Source organism: Grampus griseus (genome assembly GCF_964374135.1).
Source record: "Grampus griseus genome assembly, chromosome: 4".
Classification (NCBI taxonomy): Eukaryota; Metazoa; Chordata; class Mammalia; order Artiodactyla; family Delphinidae; genus Grampus; species Grampus griseus.
Window position 1 is genome coordinate 4,114,611 of NC_138997.1, and position 19,737 is coordinate 4,134,347.

Sequence of the window (19,737 nt, forward strand, 5' to 3'; positions counted from 1 at the left end):
AGCCAGGATCTCATTCAGATTTTATGGAGAAATTAAAATCTTTACAAACAAGCAAAAGCTAAGAGAATACAGCACCACCAAACCAGTTTTACAACAAATACTACAGGAACTTCTCTAGGCAGGAAATACAAGAGAAGGAAAAGACCTACAATAACAAACCCAAAACAATTAAGAAAATGGTAATAGGAACATACATATTGATGACTACCTTAAATGTAAATGGATTAAATGCTCCAACCAAAAGACACAGATTGGCTGAATGGATACAAAAACAAGACCCATATATATGTTGTCTGCAAGAGACCCACTTTAGACCTAGGGACACATACAGACTGAAAGTGAGGGGATGGAAAAAGATATTCCATGCAAATAGAAATCAAAAGAAAGGTTGGGTAGCAATCTTCATAACAGATAAAATACACTTTAAAATAAAGACTATTAAAAGAGACAAAGAAGGACACTACATAATAATCAAGGGATCAGATCAAGAAGAAGATATAACAATTGTAAATAGCTAGCACCCAACACAGGAGCACCTCAATACATAAGGCAAATGCTAACAGCCACAAAAAGGGAAATCAAGAGTAACAATCATAGTAGGGGACTTGAACACCCAGCTTTCACCAATGGACAGATCATGCAAAATGAAAATAAATAAGGAAACACAAGCTTTAAATGATACATTAAACAAGATGGACTTAAATGATATTTATAGGACATTCCATCCAAAAACAACAGAATACACTTTCCTCTGAAGTGCTCATGGAACATTCTCCAGGATAGATCATATCTTGGGTCAGAAATCAAGCCTTGGTAAATTTAAGAAAATTGAATCGTATCAAGTATCTTTTCCTACCACAATGCTATGAGACTAGATATCAATTATAGGAAAAACTCTATAAAAAATACAAACACATGGAGGCTAAACAATACACTATTAAATAACCAAGAGATCACTGAAGAAAACAAAGAGCAAGTGAAAAAATACCTAGAAACAAATGACAATGAAAAAACAACAACCCAAAACCTATGTGATGCAGCAATAACAGTTCTAAGAGGGAAGTTTATAGCAATACAATCCTACCTCAAGAAATAAGAGACACCTCCAATAAACAACCTAACCTTACACTTAAAGCAATTAGAGAAAGAAGAACAAAAAACCCATAAAGTTAGCAGAAGGAAAGAAATCATAAAGATCAGATCAGAAATAAATGAAAAAGAAATTAAGGAAATGATAGCAAAGATCAATAAAACTAAAAGCTGGTTTTTGAGAAGATAAACAAAAATGATAAACCACTATCTAGACTCATCAAGAAAAACAGGGATAAGACTCAAATCAACAGAATTAGAAATGAAAAATGAGAAGTAACAACTGACACTGCAGAAATACAAAGGACCATGAGAGATTACTACAAGCAACTATATGCCAATAAAATGGACAACCTGGAAGAAATGGACAAATTCTTAGAAAAGCACAACCTTCTGAGATGGAACCATGAAGAAATAGAAAATATAAACAGACCAATCACAAGCACTGAAATTGAAACTGTGACTAAAAATCTTTCAACAAGGGCTTCACTGGTGGTGCAGTGGTTGAGAGTCCGCCGGCAGATGCAGGGGACACGGGTTCGTGCTCCGGTCCGGAAAGATCCCACATGCCGCGGAGCAGCTGAGCCCGTGAGCCATGGTTGCTGAGCCTGTGCGTCCCGAGCCTGTGCTCCGCAACGGGAGAGGCCACAACATTGAGAGGCCCACGTACCGCAAAAAGAAAAAGAAAAAAAAAACATCTTTCAACAAACAAAAGCCCAGGACCAGATGGCATCACTGGCGAATTCTAACAAACATTTAGAAAAGAGGTAACACGTATCCTTCTCAAACTCTTCCAAAATATATCAGAGGGGGGTACACTCCCAAACTCATTCTATGAGGCCACCATCACCCTGATACCAAAATCAGACAAAGATGTCACAGGAAAAGAAAACTACAGGCCAATATCACTGATGAACATAGATGCAAAAATCCTCAACAAAATACTAGCAAACAGAATCCAACAGCACATTAAAAGGATCATACACCATGATCAAGTGGGGTTTATTCCAGGAATACAATGATTCTTCAATATACACAAATCAATCAATGGGATAAACCATAATAACAAATTGAAGGAGAAAAACCATATGATCATCTCAATAGATGCAGAAAAAGCTTTTGACAAAATTCAACACCTATTTATGATAAAAACCCTCCAGAAAGTAGGCATAGAGGGAACTTACCTCAACATAATAAAGTACATATATGACAAACCCACAGCCAACATTTTTCTCAGTCGTGAAAAACTGAAAGCATTTTCACTAAGATCAGGAAGAAGACAAGGTTGCCCACTCTCACCACTATTATTCAACATAGTTTTGGAAATTTTAGCCACAGCAATCAGAGAAGAAAAAGAAATAGAAGGAATCCAAATTGGAAAAGAAGTAAAACTGTCAATGTTTGCAGATGACATGATACTATACACAGAGAATCCTAAAGATGCTACCAGAAAACTAGTAGAGCTAATCAATGAATTTGGTAAAGCAGCAGGATACAACATTAATGCACAGAAATCTCTTGCATTCCTGTACACTAATGATGAAAAATCTGAAAGAGAAATTAAGGAAACACTCCCATTTACCACTGCAACAAAAAGAATAAAATAGCTAGGAATAAACCTACCTAAGGAGACAAAAGACCTGTATGCTGAAAACTATAAGACACTGATGAAAGAAATTAAAGATAACACAAACAGATGGAGAGATATACCATGTTCTTGGATTGGAAGAATCAACACTGTTAAAATGACTCTACTACCCAAAGCAATCTACAGATTCAATGCAATCCCTATCAAACTACCAATGGCATTTTTCACAGAACTAGAACAAAAAATTTTGCAATTTGTTTGGAAACATAAAAGACCCCCGAATAGCCAAAGCAAACTTGAGAAAGAAAAATGGAGCTGGAGGAATCAGGCTACCTGACTTTAGACTATACTACAAAGCTACAGTAATCAAGACAGTATGATCCTGGCACAAAAACAGAAATATAGATCAATGGAACAGGATAGAAAGCCCAGAGATAAACCCACACACATATGGTCACCTTATTTTTGATAAAGGAGGCAAGAATATACAATGGAGAAAAGACAGCCTATTCAATAAGTGATGCTGGGAAAACTGGAGACCTACATGTAAAAGAATGAAATTAGAACACTCCCTAACACCATACACAAAAATAAACTCAAAATGGATTAAAGACCTAAGTGTAAGGCCAAACACTATCAAATTCTTAGAGGAAAACATAGGCAGAACACTCTATGACATAAATCACAGCAAGATCCTTTTTGACCCACCTCCTAGAGAAATGGAAATAAAAATAAAAATAAACAAATGGGACCTAATGAAACTTAAATGCTTTTGCACAGCAAAGGAAACCATATCAAGGCGAAAAGACAACCCTCAGAATGGGAGAAAATATTTGCAAATGAAGCAACTGACAAAGGCTTAATCTCCAAAATTTACAAGCAGCTCATTCAACTCAATGTAAAAAAAACAAACAACCCAATCCAAAAACGGGCAGAAGTTCTAAATAGACATTTCTCCAAAGAAGATATACAGATTGCATCAAACACATGAAAGGATGCTCAACATCACTAAGCATTAGAGAAACGCAAATGCAAATTACACTGTGGTGTCACCTCATACCAACCAGCATGGCCATCATCAAAAAATCTACAAACAATAAATGCTGGAGAGGATGTGGAGAAAAGGGAACCCTCTTGCACTGCTGGTGGGAATGTGAATTGGTACAGCCACTATGGAGAACAGTATGGAGGTTCCTGTAAAAACTAAAAATAGTACTACCATATTACCCAGCAATCCCACTACTGGGCATATACCCTGAGAAAACCATAATTCAAAAGAGTCATGTACCAAAATGTTCATTGCAGCTCTATTTACAATAGTCAGGACATGGAAGCAACATAAGTGTCCATCAGCAGATGAATGGATAAACAAGATGTGGCGCATATATATACAATGGAATATTACTCAGCCAGAAAAAGAAACAAAATTGAGTTATTTTAGTGAGGTGGATGTACCTAGAGTCTGTCATACAGAGTGAAGTAAGTCACAAAGAGGAAAACACATACTGTATGCTAACACATATATATGGAATCTAAAAAAAAAAAAAAATCATTCTGAAGAACCTAGGGGCAGGACAGGAATAAACACACATACTTAGAGAATGGACTTGGGGACATGGTGAGGGATAAGGGTAAGCTGGGACGAAGTAAGAGAGTGGCATGGATATATATACACTACCAAATGTAAAATAGATAGCTAGTGGGAAGCAGCCACGTAGCACAGGGGGATCACCTCGGTGCTTTGTGACCACCTAGTGGGGTGGGATAGGGAGGATGGGAGGGAGACACAAGAGGGAGGAGATATTGGGATATACGTATATGTATAGCTGACTCACTTTGTTTTAAAGCAGAAACTAACAAACCATTTTAAAGCAATTATACTTCAATAAAGATGTTGAAAAAAAATTTTATCAGTATTCCTTGAGGGGGGTGCACCAACTACAAATAATTTAAAACTGATGCTACACTGGTTATGGACCAGTTGTGTCAACTTATATAAAGATGGGTTATTTTGTCAGAGCAACAAAAGTGAGAATAGCACAAAGATACCCTGAACCTGGAGTTTAGCCTTGACATAAAGGAGCAGTGAAACACAGCTTGTGTATCAGTCTGACAAGGAGAATACCAGCTGGCTAATTAAGTGAACCTAATTTAAAGTAATGATGTAGATTCTCAGGATAATGCGCTAACAGCTAGAGAAGACTGCTGATGACACTTAAGAATACCCGATGTGTTATAATAAGCCACTTCTGCATCCAAGCAGAACCTGATTTTGCTCCACAGAAGGCAAAATGAGGTCAGTTGTTTACTAGTTAATCTTTCACGCAGGAAAATATCACCTGCATGCCATTCTTACAAAAAGTATTAATGGCAAGAAAAGTAATAAGCATTTGATGTTTAGAGCAACACCAAGGTGATAGATTCCATTAAAAATGTGTGACCTTTTATTTTTAAGCTGCACACAGAAATGATATTAATGTATCCACTGAAAACAAATATACCCCTATGGTAAGAATTTATCATGAGGTTTGTAAAACATGTTGTCAAGAAAACATTTGCCATTTAAGAGTAAAATGCAACAATGTTCAAGTTTTTAAAATGTTTCGTGCTAAAATTACACACTTAATACCAATTCTCACATTCAAATATATACAAAAGAAATAAAAGAAAGTCAGAAATATGATTTCTTAGATAAGGTCAGTATAAAACACTAGGGATCCAATTTAATTGGACTGAAAAAAAACTTGAAAGAGTAAATTTAAATAAGTTTACTGTTCTTTTTTTCTCTCACTTTTTTTTTCTACTTTTTTTTCTGTTCAAAAAGAAGGCAATTTGATTTTGGACTTCACTGTTCCATCTCTCTGTCCACCCTATAAAAAATTCTATACTAGTTTCTATCATATTTTGGAGATGATTAAATTTCGATTATAATTATTATTCTTAGTTGCCACTGTAAAATATACTTAGGCTAAAATAAAGAAACAAACAGAGGTACAGCACACAATCAGGAAGTATAACTGCATTTGGATACAAAAAAGGCTGACTTGAGTCAGCCTCTGTTGAGAAAAGGTATCAAATTGAGAAAGGATGCTTTACTTTTCACAAAACTAACTTTGTACCTTGCAGGTGACTTTGAGTATACTCTGTCCTTGGATATGAATAAAGCTTTAAATCACAAATGAAGCAGTTTACCTTTATTTTTTTAAATAGCTAGAAATATTCTTTCCTTAAAGGGTTTTAAAACTTGAATTAATTGGATTATTAATTTATAAAGCATAAGTTTCAAAACCTACATCTGTTAAATCTATTATTTACATGTTGTTTTTAAATTAGGAGAATTTAAGGGAATTTAGAATTCTAAGAGATTGCCTATTTTCAAGTATAAAAGTAGAGTCATTAGGATATTCCTAATTCACCTTTAAGCATGTACTTTCAAGCATTAAAATTCACATACTCTAAGGTCATGTTAAGACAAATATAGGGATGTGTTATTTCAGCCAACACTTAGTAGACTTATGGAATTTCATCATCTAAAGAGGCTCATAGACTGAAATTATACATGGTTACAAAAAAAAAGAATTTAGGCAAATTCAAAGATAGAAAACTTTAATTTTTTAAAAGACATTTTTATGGAGTATATACGTAAAATTTTAGGTTGATATTTATAGTCAACAATAGGCCTCAGAAAATAATGTCCCTTTCAGAAAGATGGCTAGACTGAATATACCCAATATGGAAATTTTCATTTTCTAAACTAATTTGGTCTCTAAATATCTATAGAATAGATCATTGCAGAACGTCCCAAATCACTGCAGCTGCTACTTCACTCTACTTCTTTCCAGGGAGGTATTCAAGCACCCCTATAATTCAAAATTTTTCTTTTTATTGACAGAAGGGCAATATTCAATTCCATCCCATACCTCCCCAGAGTTGTGTGGGCAAACCCATGACACAGTACTGCCTTTTTGATCCAAGGATTGAGTGCCCACATATTTCCTACAATAGGGAAGTCTCTGTTATGTTACTCTCCATTCCTACTATACCTCAAATGGAAGGCAGCTATAGAAAAATGAGGCAATAAGGCTGATAAATGGTGGCACGAGGCAAGATGCATGAAGACAGGGTTCAGATTTGTTTTTGATAGCTGACAATCTGAGAATACGCAGAGACTGTATACAGAGTGGGTAGAAGGGGTAAAACAGGAAGTCAGCCATCAAGACAGTGAAAATACACATTTTTTAATTACTACTTCTCATCAAATTGCTTGCTAAAATGTTACTTTAAAGTTCAGAAGAACTTTCACCTCTAATTCCATCTGGGACAGAATTTTCTGTTTTAGTACTCTTAAATCAGTTCATTTGTCATAAAAGTGTTCCTTTTTGATTACTTCTTGGATTATATGTTATTAACTTATACTTTCTCTTTAATTTGTTCTTTCTCACTACATTTCCAAATTTACTACCAAGACTTTTACTTTAATACTTTCTTAGTTCCTTTTACTCTCTGCTAGGATTGTGGTTATTGTTATTTCTTTTATTCAGTTCTAATAGTATTAACCATGACTTTTGCCCTTGTTCTTTGCCAAAATTCTGTTTCCTTTTAATTAGTCTTTTTTGAATAAATCAATTTTTACCTTTTATATATTCATTTCATTGTGCCTTTATCTACCTATATTTTTACTTTCTTTCTTTCACTTACAGTATTGTGATTTTCTTCAGCTAAATTCTAAAATTATCTAGTTAAATGTTTTCTTTACTTTTCTTTTTTTTTTTTTTTTGCTGTACGCGGGTCTCTCACTGCCGTGGCCTCTCCCGTTGCGGAGCACAGGCTCCGGACGCGCAGGCTCAGCGGCCATGGCTCACGGGCCCAGCCGCTCCGCGGCATGTGGGATCCTCCTGGACTGGGGCACGAACCCGTGTCCCCTGCATCGGCAGACGGACTCTCAACCACTGCGCCACCAGAGAAGCCCAAATGTTTTATTTTCAGTCTATTATTTATTTATTTTTTCATTACAGTAACAAAATTCCTTCAAAGACAGTCTTACTTGGAGTCAACATGTTTAATCATGATTATCAATATTACTTGTTATTGATATTGACATTTTAAATTTACTTTGCAGTTTTTGATAGCTTAGCACTGTGTCAGAGAATCAGTATAAAATGATTTCATTAATATTTCTTGAGGGTAAATTTATAACCCAGCATGTGTTCATTTTCAAAAATGTTTCCTTTAGTGAATGATATAGTCTGAAGGTTTGTGTCCCCCCAGAATTCACTTGTTGTAATCCTAACCCTCAAAGATGATGGTATCAGATGATGGGCATTTGGGAGGTGATTAGGTCATGATAATGGAGCCCTCATGAGTGGGATTAGTGCTTTTATAAAAAAGACCCCACAGAGATTGCTTGCCCCTTCCCCCATGTGAAGACAGAGTGAGATGGCAATGGCTATGAACCAGAAAGAGGGCCCTCACCAGGTCATGATCATGCTGCCACCTTGAGAAACGAATTTCTGTTGTTTATAAGCTACGCAGTGTGTTGTATTTAATTAAAGCAGGATGAACGGTGATATGAAATGATATTGAAAAGGTTTAGAAAGTGAAATATTTAGTAATAATGTATATTTAATTACTGCTGGATGCAAAAAATAATACATGTATCTGTTAGTTCAAGCATAGTAATAATGTTCAATTTGCATAAAGTATTAATTTTGTCTGTTGATTTATCAAGAACAGAAGTATCAAATATTTCTCACTTATATCAGCTTTTTTGTTTTGTTAGTATATGACTAAATTATCTGGAACTGTCCTTAAATTTCAAATTTTATTTTTTCTTATTTTTGGGATATATCTTATAATCTGCATATGGCTAGATTTTCATTATTCAGTCCATTACTTTTTATTATCAGCTATTACTTTACTCCATTCTTGGTTATTATAATTATAAACATATTTGGTTTTATTCTATAATTTTGTTTAAAGATTTTTGTCCTGATTTTTCCATTCTTACTGTTTTCTCTTTCTTAATTCTTCTTTTCCTACTGTATTTAGGAGTAAGTTGTTCATTTAATTCTATTTTTTCATAGACAAATACAATATTTAACACACAGTTTCTTAAAATATTAATAAACATACTTAATGTACACAGGTAATCCATAATTACTCCCATTCTTAAATAATACAAGAAACCTTAACATATATATTTCAAATAATATCAGCCCCTTCCGTGCTTACATATTGTTGTACAATATTTAAACATTTTTTTTTGCTATTTTGGTCCTGTGTTTTCACTCTTTTAAAAATTTCAAACTTAAATTCAGGGAATATCATTATTATTGACAGTTAGTATTTTAATAGGTCCTATGTTTACCAGTTTACTCGCTCTCTATACATCAGGTAGAACTGCTTAATTTTCCTTATTCCTGAAGCATACAGTTTTCAGTTTTGTTTAAATTTATTTTGTTGATAAAGTCTATTTTTTTGTATCTGATACAGTAAATAAATTATATACTTTTTTCCACTGACCATATAATATCAGAGTATATTTTATTTCTATTTAGTCTTTTAATAATATTATTTCACTTTCTTTTGGTGTCCATTATTGCTACTGAGAAAATAGCTGCTGTTCTCATAGTACTTTATCTCCTATTTTTAGATCTTCCTTTTGGCTTTATGTGTGGCTGTGTCATGTTAATATATTCAGGTATTGATTTTTTTTCCATTTGTTTCACTGTCCTTTCTAAATCTGAGAGCTTCCTGTATTATATTTTATAAGTTGTATAATAAAGAATAATACATAGTATATGTATATAATAATATATACAAATATCTATAGTATATATAATATATATTACATATACACATATATTATATCTATTATTATATACATATACTATGTATTATTCTTTATTATATTACAGAAAATTCTCATTCACTTTGACCGAATTATCAACATTTCCCTTTTCTTTCTATTATCTCCCTCCAGAATTTATCCTTTCTACTGTTAATGTATAAATAAAGTCTGATATTTCAAAATACATTTGCTTCTCATTATTAATGGCATTTGTTCTATAAAGTCACCACAAACACTGAATTTCTGAACACTGAACCACTGCTTCTATAGGAAATGCATAGTTTGGTTCCTATCAGTCTCTGGTCACAAGATTTTCATCATCTGATCAATACATAACCTAATTTCATGAGTGTTTCTGCACAGAGAAACGTTATTTAATACATATTGTTCATTAATTAACAGTAACACAGAACTTCCCTGGTGGCACAGTGGTTAAGAATCTGCCTGCCAATTCAGGGGAAACGGGTTCGAGGGCTGGTCCAGGAAGATTCCACATGCTGCAGAGCAACTAAGCCCGTGCACCACAACTAACTGAGCCTGTGTTCTAGAGCCCGCGAGCCACAACTACTGAGCCCACGCAGCACAACTACTGAAGCCCACGCTCCTAGAGCCCATGCTCGGCAACGAGAAGCCACTGCAATGAGAAGCCCACGCACCGCAACAAAGAGTAGTCCCCGCTCACTGCAACTAGAGAAAGCACGTGCACAGCAACAAAGACCCAATGCAGCCAAAACGAAATAAACAAACAAACAAATAAATAAATAAATTTATATTAAAAAAATAAACCAGTAACATTGAACTCAGGGCCATACAGTGTTAGGACTCATGACTGAATTAAGCCCACCGTTAGGCACACCACGACCTTCCTTCACAAGCGTTTCAACACAAAAAAATTGTCCTTGAAAACACAATAGTAAATAGACTGTGAAAAAAAACACTTGTTCACAGTATGAAAGCCGAACCAAAAAGGTCGGGGTGTCTCCTTTTCCAACCTGAGCTGGGAACATGTACTTCAGGTCACACATTTCTCCTCACTCTGCACAAGTCCCTGAGCGTCTGCAAAACACCATGTGTATTGGTTTTGTGGTTCTAAATAAATTCAGGAGAGTGAGTTTTAAATACAGAATCAGCAAACAATGAGAATCAACTGTAATCGATTTTTCTGCAGCGAAAAAAAAAAAAAGAATAGCACTAGCTCCATGCAAACAAAATGACCTCACAATTATCATGTAGCCAGACACAGACAGTGAATACTGTATATTTCCATCTCTGTAATATTCAAAATTAGGCAATATTGACTTATGGTGACAGAAAGCCACATAATGATTACCTTTGGATAGGTAATTACTAGAAGGGGTAATAAAGCATAATTATTACTTTCATAAGATCACATGGAAAACCCATTTGGACTGAGGCCCAATTCTCTAACTTCTAAAAATGTGTTAGATTCTTATCTGAAAATATCCACAATCATAATTATATTGTAATATTATTTTAATATTTTAACCTTGTATAATGTCTTTTACATTCTGCTTTTTTATAGGCATTATAGACACTTTGAAAAATAATATAATTGATGTGATTTTTTACCATTGCATGAATGTTTCATTATTGATATTTCCTATTAATTTTAAACTTTACTTCATTGTCTGAAGATGGAAGTTAGATGAATAATAAATGATGTTAACTTTTCTCACTTTTGAATATCTACTAGGTAGTACATACTCAGTCAGTGTAGGTTTCCAGTTTGAACACTGAATTTAAAAACCAGCCTGATTAAAAGAACATCTAGTAGCTAACACATGCTAACTAAAGAGTCTTGATAATCCCTGACTGAATGCCTATAATTCGCTGGCCTATGTTGCAGCTGAAATCAAAGTAAAATCAACCTGGTCAAAAATCAAGCAGTCTCAAAGACAGACACATAGGAAGCAAAATAGACAGAAAAAATATGTTCTCACAGAAGATACTGGACCATTAGATTGGGTGCACAGGGAACTGTGTAACCCTGGAGGCCTTAGAATTTTCTAGTAGACAGTTATTCATCCTTCTACTCATGACTCTTCTGTTCATTCTCATAGTAGAAACTGAACCACTGGACTAATTATCCATTGTAAATTTGTAACTCTGGAGATATCAGAGCTTTCTAATAGAAACACTTTTGATTCTTTTATTTGTAATACCAAACACTTCTCATAAAAGGCAATTAATGAATGTATACAGAATGGATAGATGGGTGGATGGAATGGATAGATGGGTGGATGGAATGGATAGATGGGTGGATGGAATGGGTAGATGGGTGGATGGAATGGATAGGTGGGTGGATGGAATGGATAGGTGGGTGGATGGAATGGATAGGTGGGTGGATGGAATGGACAGGTGGGTGGATGGAATGGATAGGTGGGTGGATGAATTCATGTGAAGCTGTTAAGAACTCTTAGAATGAGAGGCCCTGATTTTGAACTTCTTAACACTTCTTTTGGTTCTAGTCAGGAATCAACATTAGAGGGACTAACAGCTACTTCAAATTCAAACCAATATTGATGCAAAAGAAAAAAAAATCTCTGTAAATATAAGAAATGGTTACATTCCTGTGTCTGTCAGAATTTTGATAGTAAATAGCACTTCTATAGTCCAGACTCTGCTACAAACGCTTTGTATGCATAAATTGGTATAATCCTTAATATAACTTTATGAGATATGTACAGTTATTATTCCCATTTAACAGATTATACATATCTCACAAAACTATTTTAAGTTTGTTTCTTTTGAGCTGAGAAGCCATAGATCCTAACAGTCAAAGGCTGGGATACTGGAGCCAGACTGCCTGGGCATAAATCCTGCACTGCCCCTTGATTATTGTAAGACTGAGTTCTAGTAGACTGTCCAAGATGGACAGTCTTAGAAAGAGCAGGGCATAAAATAGGTGATGGCTCAAACCAGAATAGTTTTTCATAACCATGACCATGGCAACATGGAAAAATGACATGGCAAGGCGTGTTATAGGTGTTTTTCTCTGTCATTGACCTATGCACATATTCCTTGTTTTACTACTATAGTAAAACCTACTAAGCTACTATTATCCAGTAAATCTACTATTGTCTCAGCCTTTGTTAAGAATCACATGAGAAAGATATACTACTTTACTGTGATGGTAACTAGGAGCACCTTAATTGGCCTTGGACTGGGACTCTCCTTGCTCTAGACAGAATAAGCAATTGTGAGGATGTTTTTTGTGTAACTGGTCATGTGGGGATTATGAGGTATTCATGGAATCTAACTGTTGAAAACAAAAGCTATTTCAATTACTTCTTTAATTCTTTAGGCTCAAGGAGCGGAATGAGAGGACAGTTTGTAGAAATTGTGTATACTTTTTAGTTATCCAAGTAACGAAACAAGTTATCAATGGCAAGCAAATGGCAATGCACGAGTTACCTGGTAAAGTCTATTACATTAAATTAAATAGTCTTCAAAACCACTTTCAAAAGGAGGAGTCATTCATACCTGAATAACTTTTTGAGACTGCACATCTACAAGAAGGACTCTGTCCAAAGTTGGCTGTGCCACATAAATGAACTTGTCCTTGACATTGACAGCTGTGGCCCACACACACCTCTGGACTTCATCGCCTTCAGCTCTGGGACAGACTTCACCCTGTAATTTAGAGAATAAAAATCAAATGAATATCTTAAATGATAACATGGATATAGCCATATTATGAGTAACATTAATGTTTCATGCTCTACTACTTTTAGCATCAAAAGTTTTATATATATATATATATGTTAAATATATATTCATGTTACATATTTATATATTTAGATTTATGTCAAATATATACATATATAAAGAGTTAAATCAAATAGAACAGTATATAGTGCATATTTAAATTCATTAAATTTGTATAGGAATCAATGTGAAATAACCCTTAAAATATACTTTATTAAGCCTTTGAATGCTTATTTATAGTAACATATAGTCTTTTCATTTGTCACTACCTATTCTTAGCTCAGTAACTGCAGAAGTACATAATAAGTCGAATGTTTCCTCCCAAATCCCCCCAATCTCAAACTTCTTTACCAGACATTATATGCCACACTAAAGTATATTTAGAGCTTCTCAAAACCTCAAGAGCTGCCCCCAGAGCATATTCATGGGCTTATTAAAAGCTACCAAATCCACTACACAAGACTGAAGGAGTCTTCTACTTTGTGGAGAACCAGAAACTTAGAAAAATGATAATAAGGTAGTTACTCGAAATGGTTATTTTATTTTCAATTTGGTATCAAGGTCAAATTTTATAAAGTCCTTTAAGCTGCCTAAGCCCTTTTCATTCTTCTCCTTTACCCTAGAACTACCTTCTGGTTAATATTCTGTAGTTTGTGCTATATGGTCATAAAGGAGGCAAAAATTATCTTCTATTTCTTCCTTCCAACATTCAGTAAGTGAATGTTGAAGGGATACGTAAGCCTTTCTGATTTGTATGGGCAGACACATGGTGATTAGAAGAAATGTCATTTAGCTTGTTATTTTTGTTTCAGGTTTTTCTTTTATTCACTGGTCTGTTGGTTTTGTGATTCTCACAATTTATTTGTAGTTAGAAAAACCACTGAGAAGAGAGATTTCTTGAACTATACATGAAATATATGTATAAAGATAAACACTTACTTATATAATGATAATGATAAACACTGATTCCAAATGTCACTTGTTTTATGGTTTACGCCTGATCACTGATTATCATGTCTAATTCATTGATTTGTATACTCCAGTTAGTAACTCATGAGCTCAATTAGAATACTCTCTTTAATCTCCAATTCAAACCAAAACATTTATTTTTCAGGAGATATACCATCCACCGTATATATTTAATAATCATAAAACAAAATCAACAAAATTTTCATGGTCAACACCACCTAAGCATTTCTTTCAATGAAAAGATAATACTGACAGCACATAAACCACATTTGTCTTTTAGTAACTAAAATGACTACCACAGTAACTCTTCTGAGGCAGCACAACCACAGTAGGTGTTTTTTCTTGCTTGCATAAAACTTGCAAAATAATGCAAAACCCAGAACACTTTGGAATGAGCTTAGTATGTAGCTTGCTGGGGTTTTTCCCCCCCCAAACTTCAGATCTAATTCCAGAGGACCTGGAGAATCCACTCATTTTTAAGATCCAGTCCAGGGCTTCCCTGGTGGCACAGTGGTTGAGAGTCCGCCTGCCGATGCAGGGGACACGGGTTCGTGTCCCGGTCCAGAAAGATCCCACATGCCGCGGAGCGGCTGGGCCCGTGAGCCATGGCCGCTGAGCCTGCGCGTCCGGAGCCTGTGCTCCGCAACGGGAGAGGCCCACGTACCGCAAAAAAAAAAAAAAGATCCAGTCCAGAATTCCCAGGTTCACTAAAATATCAGGGACATATAACACCAGGGAATTGTAGTGTTCTCTGAACAGTACAAGTGTGACAGGCTTCCAGGACATAAGCAAAAAACCTCAAAACTAAACATCACGTGTATATTTCCGATAGTTCTCGGGAGTTTGAATGAACTGCATTTCATAGAATGCACCACAATAATACTAAGATGACCACCAGTGGTGTCCATGGCACTCGTCAGCAGGCAACACAAACCTGATGGCAGAAATCTGTCCTCAGCACATGCCCAGAACACAGTACAGGATTGAACCTTCATTCATCAATTCACTGAAACATTATTTTCTACACCATTTTTCTTCAGAAGTATTGGGTTGGTCAAAAGGTTCGTTCAGTTTTTTCCTCAAGATGCCTCTAGTAGCGCTTAGTTGTCTTTAACTTCATTCAAAACAATTTTGTTAGACTGCACTGTGACAGCTGTCATATCAGTGTGCATTTAAAAAAAATTATCAAAATTGGCGAACTTGTGTGGAGCCATTTTAATATTGGAGATGGAAGAAAAAAAGCAACATTCTTGGTATATCATGCTTTATTATTTCAAGAAAGGTAAAAACGCAACCAAAAAAAAGATTTGTGCAGTGTATGGAGAAGGTGCTGTGACTGATCGAACGTGTCAAAAGTGGTTTGTGAAGTTTCATGCTGGAGATTTCTTGCTGGACGACGCTCCACAGGTAGGTAGACAAGTTGAAGTTGATAATGATCAAATTGAGACAACTGAGAACAATCAACGTTATACCACTTGGGAGATAGCCGACATACTCAAAATATCCAAATCAAGTGTTAAAAATCATTTGCTCCAACTTGGAATCGCTTTTATATTTGCTTTCCACGTAAGTTAAGCAAAAAAAACCTTGATTGTATCTCCTCATGTGATTCTCTGCTGAAACGTAATGAAAACGTTCCGTTTTTAAAACAATTTTGACTGGCAATGGAAAGTGGATACTGTACAATAATGCGGAATGGAAGAGATCTTGGGGCAAGTGAAATGAACCACCACCAACCACACCAAAGGCTGCTCTTCATCCAAAGAAGGTGATGTTGTGTACATGGTGGTATTGGAAGGAAGTCCTCTATTATGAGCTCCTTCCGAAAAACCAAACAATTGCAACAAGTACTGCTCCCAGTTAGACCAATTGAAAGCAGCACTCGATGAAAAGCATCCAGCACTAGTCAACAGAGAACGCATAGTCCTCCATCAGGATAACACAAGACCTGATGTTTCTTTGATGACCAGGCAAAAGCTGTTCCAGCTTGGCTGGGAAGTTCTGTTTCATCTGCCGTATTCACCTGGCATTGCACCTTTGGATTTCCATTTATTTCATTTTTACAAAATTCTCTTAATGGAAAAGATTTCAATTCCCTGGAAGACTGTAAAAGGCACCTACAACAGTTCTCTGCTCAAAAAGATAAAAAGTTCTGGGAAGATGGAATTATGAAGTTGCCTGAAAAATGGCAGAAGATAGTGGAACAAAAGGGTGAATACGTTGTTCAATAAAGTTCTTGGTGAAAATGAAAAATGTTGTCTTTTATTTTTACTTAAAAACCAAAGGCACTTTTTGGCCAACCCAATATCTTGAACATCTTTGACAAGAACCTATTTCAGGAGACTCAAACTCTACCTAACCTAAGTACTTGAGAGGCATGAAAAGGTGGGAAAAAGTGGGACCTAAGGTTGACGAAAGGATCTGAATATAGGAAAATTGTTTACAAATTCTTTGCCGTTGTGTAAAAGCTCCCAACAAAACCTGTCAAAATAACAGAAAGCGTGAGTAACCTGACACTAAACTGTCAGTCAAAAAACAGCTGAACCGGGAGAAATTTCCACCCCTTTGTTTGCTACAAAACTAGTCAACAGTAAAATAAACTGCTCTGCTGGGAATTATTTCCTATTTGTACGCTGTCCCTATAAGATGGCCCTGACCAGACTCACAATCATTTTTACAAAGCCATTAAAAGTTTCCTGACAGTCACCCTGAATTTTCTTTGCTTTGCTTCAGGCCATTATTGCTGATTATAGTCTATTAGGTCCCGTTTTACAATAGCACTCCTCTGTTTTCAGATTACATAGATTAGTATTTATTTCTGTGGATAGGAAGAGTAGGGGAATATTTTTCACATGCATTAGGCATTCAGTGATAAAAGGAACCTAAAATATATAAGAGATGCAAAAGAAGATTAAGATAATACGTACTGATGAGGAAAATTGTCAGAAATTATATCAAAGAGTATCACTCAATCATTTTTATAGAAATGTATACTGCCTTTGAGAGTTAAAGGATTAATAGGATTTTAGAGCTAATGAAGACGAGTCAATAATAAAAAGACAATTCTAGCTCATAATTAGAATTTATCTATTTCCCTTTGGGTTACTTCCATATTTCATTATGCAGTTCCTATTTATGTATTATCTTCTTCCAAAATTTTAAAGGGATATAAGATGTATCACTAGTGATGATGGAAATTTTGATTTAGCAATTAAAATAGTGTTGATGCTTCCTGATTTGCTAAACACAAGTTATAGTTAGAGTAGATGGATATATATACTCATCTTCTATAGGACTTGGTCATTTTCATATATTGTATTGATGACCTATTAAAAACACTTTTCCCTTAAATCTCCAATTTCCCATCTTTCTTTCCTCCCTTTCTTCATAGTCTACCTCTGTGTCTTTCATGGTGAGGATGAATGAATTTGTCACAAGCACATCTGCTTACCTTGTATCCAACTCAACAAGTTTCTGTCCTTATTCCTTCCTTGCATCCTTCTCTCTGATCATGGTTTGTCCACTATCTTTTGCCTGAAGACAGAATCTGCCTACATTTTAATTATAACTTTAGCTATGTCTCCAGGTGTGTTGGAACATGCACATGCCCCTGTAATTTAAGTAAACATTATTTGGATTCACCTGCTTTCCCTTTCAATAATCCATCTAATTTTCTTTAGACTTTGAACAAGCTGTCAAGAACCTTAATTCCATTTCTTGACCTTTCACTCTAAATTGCTCATACTTCAAACTTGCTTTCCAGATCCTGTCTCTTCCAAAAGAGAGTTCTTGAAGAGTCACAAAGAGCTTTAGAATTTGCGATCATTGCTCTTCGGTTATTGCTGGGGAACATTTATTGAACACTTACTATGTGAAAGATACCATGCAAAGCTCTGTTTGGAAATAAAAACATGAATTTGTGTGAATGCCTGCTCTCAAGTTGCTTATAATTTCTGCCATATTTAGCTGTTTCAGACTCTTGATTCTTCCTGGAATGTTTTTTCATTCTTGTAAGGCGAGGAGCAGCAAACCATGACCCCAGGCCAAATTCAGCACACTGCCTATTTTGGTAAATGGCCTAGGAACTAAGAACACTTTTTGGTATTTTTTAACAGTTGAAAAAAAATCAAAAGAAGAGTACTATGTTGTGATGTGTAAACATTATCTGGTATTCAGATTTCCATAAATAAAGGTTTATTGGAACACATCTACACCCATTCATTTAAATATTGTCTATCTCAATATCAAAAAAGCAAACAACTCAATTAAAAAGTGGGCAAAGGACCTGAATAGGCATTTTGAAAGCACACAGATGGCCAACAGACACATGCAAAGATGCTCAACATCACTAATCATCAGGGAAGTGCAAATTAAAACTACAATGAGCCATAAAATTACACCTGCCAGAATGGCTATCTTCAAAAAGACAGCAAAAACAACTATTGGCTAGTATGTGGAAAAAAAGAGAACCCTCATGTGCCGCTGGTGGAATTGTAAGTTGATGCAGCCACTATGGAAAACCTTATGAAGCTTCCTCAGAAAATTAAAAATAGAACTACCATACAATCTAGGAATTCCACTTCTGGGTATTTTTCTGAAGGAAATAAAAATTATGTTAATTTGAAAAGATATACCCACCCCTAGGTTCACTGCAGCACTAAGTGCAGAAATAAGTATACAACAAATCAGGTGAACTAAGATGTACACACCCAATTTGGGTACCACATTATGGGTTCACCCAAGGATAGTATGCAGATGCTCCTAGATACAGAGTGAACTATTGTGAATGAATGTTGCGTTAAAGGTGGAGAGAGAGAGAGGGTTTGATGTTTGATAAATATGTAAACATATCATTAAATTTGAAAACTCCTAGATGTATTGTCGACCTGGTTCTCTCACTGATTGGGATCAGGTCATTAACTATTGAAAATAAATTGGTTTCAGTAGTTCTCATTGTTTAACTTTACTGCTTCTCTACCTATCAGGTTCCTAAGACTGGCAGGAGAGTCCGCTTTCTTGGAAGTAATTGAGAATTGGGAGGAAAGAGAACTTTTGCAAAAAGGAAAAAATAATAAATAAACCTTACTCAAAATGTGTAACTGTATTCTTTGTTGTTCTCCAACAAATGGCCTGTTCTCCAGCTAGAGTGTTCTCATCAAAATCTTATTAAAAAACCAATGATTTTCCACAGCAACTAAAGAACGCATCACACATTTTATTAATCCAATTCTTTTTAATCTACATTTGGTAGCCGTATTTCCAGCACCTATATGGCTCATCCTAATTACCGTGGGTCTTACTAATTTTCTTCTTGTCTGAATTTTTGTAGCATTTATATTTGGTGCCACATAATTTGGCCTTTAATCAGGTACTATCATCCCTGCCTAAAATGTTAGCCTTTGCTATTCCTGTATTTCTACATTTTACAGACATACTGGGGAAGGTACAATATTTCCTCAGTAAATACAAGTTTAAATGTCACTTATCATAGAAAAAAAAAGGAGAGGGGATC

The 19,737-nt window shown here is 35.3% G+C and overlaps 1 protein-coding gene across 3 annotated transcripts in view; it reads right to left on the bottom strand.

The window, feature by feature from the left end:
• The window catches only part of FSTL5 (follistatin like 5), a gene marked incomplete at both ends in the record, with an annotated part of 620,821 nt that overhangs the window by 53,442 nt on the left and 547,642 nt on the right, over window positions 1-19,737 (bottom strand). For all 3 annotated transcript variants that reach the window (XM_082653501.1, XM_082653500.1, XM_082653499.1), the window contains one exon: window positions 13,032-13,181. In XM_082653501.1, coding sequence (XP_082509627.1) covers window positions 13,032-13,181 — 150 coding nt within the window. The remainder of the gene's footprint in view (window positions 1-13,031; window positions 13,182-19,737) is intronic.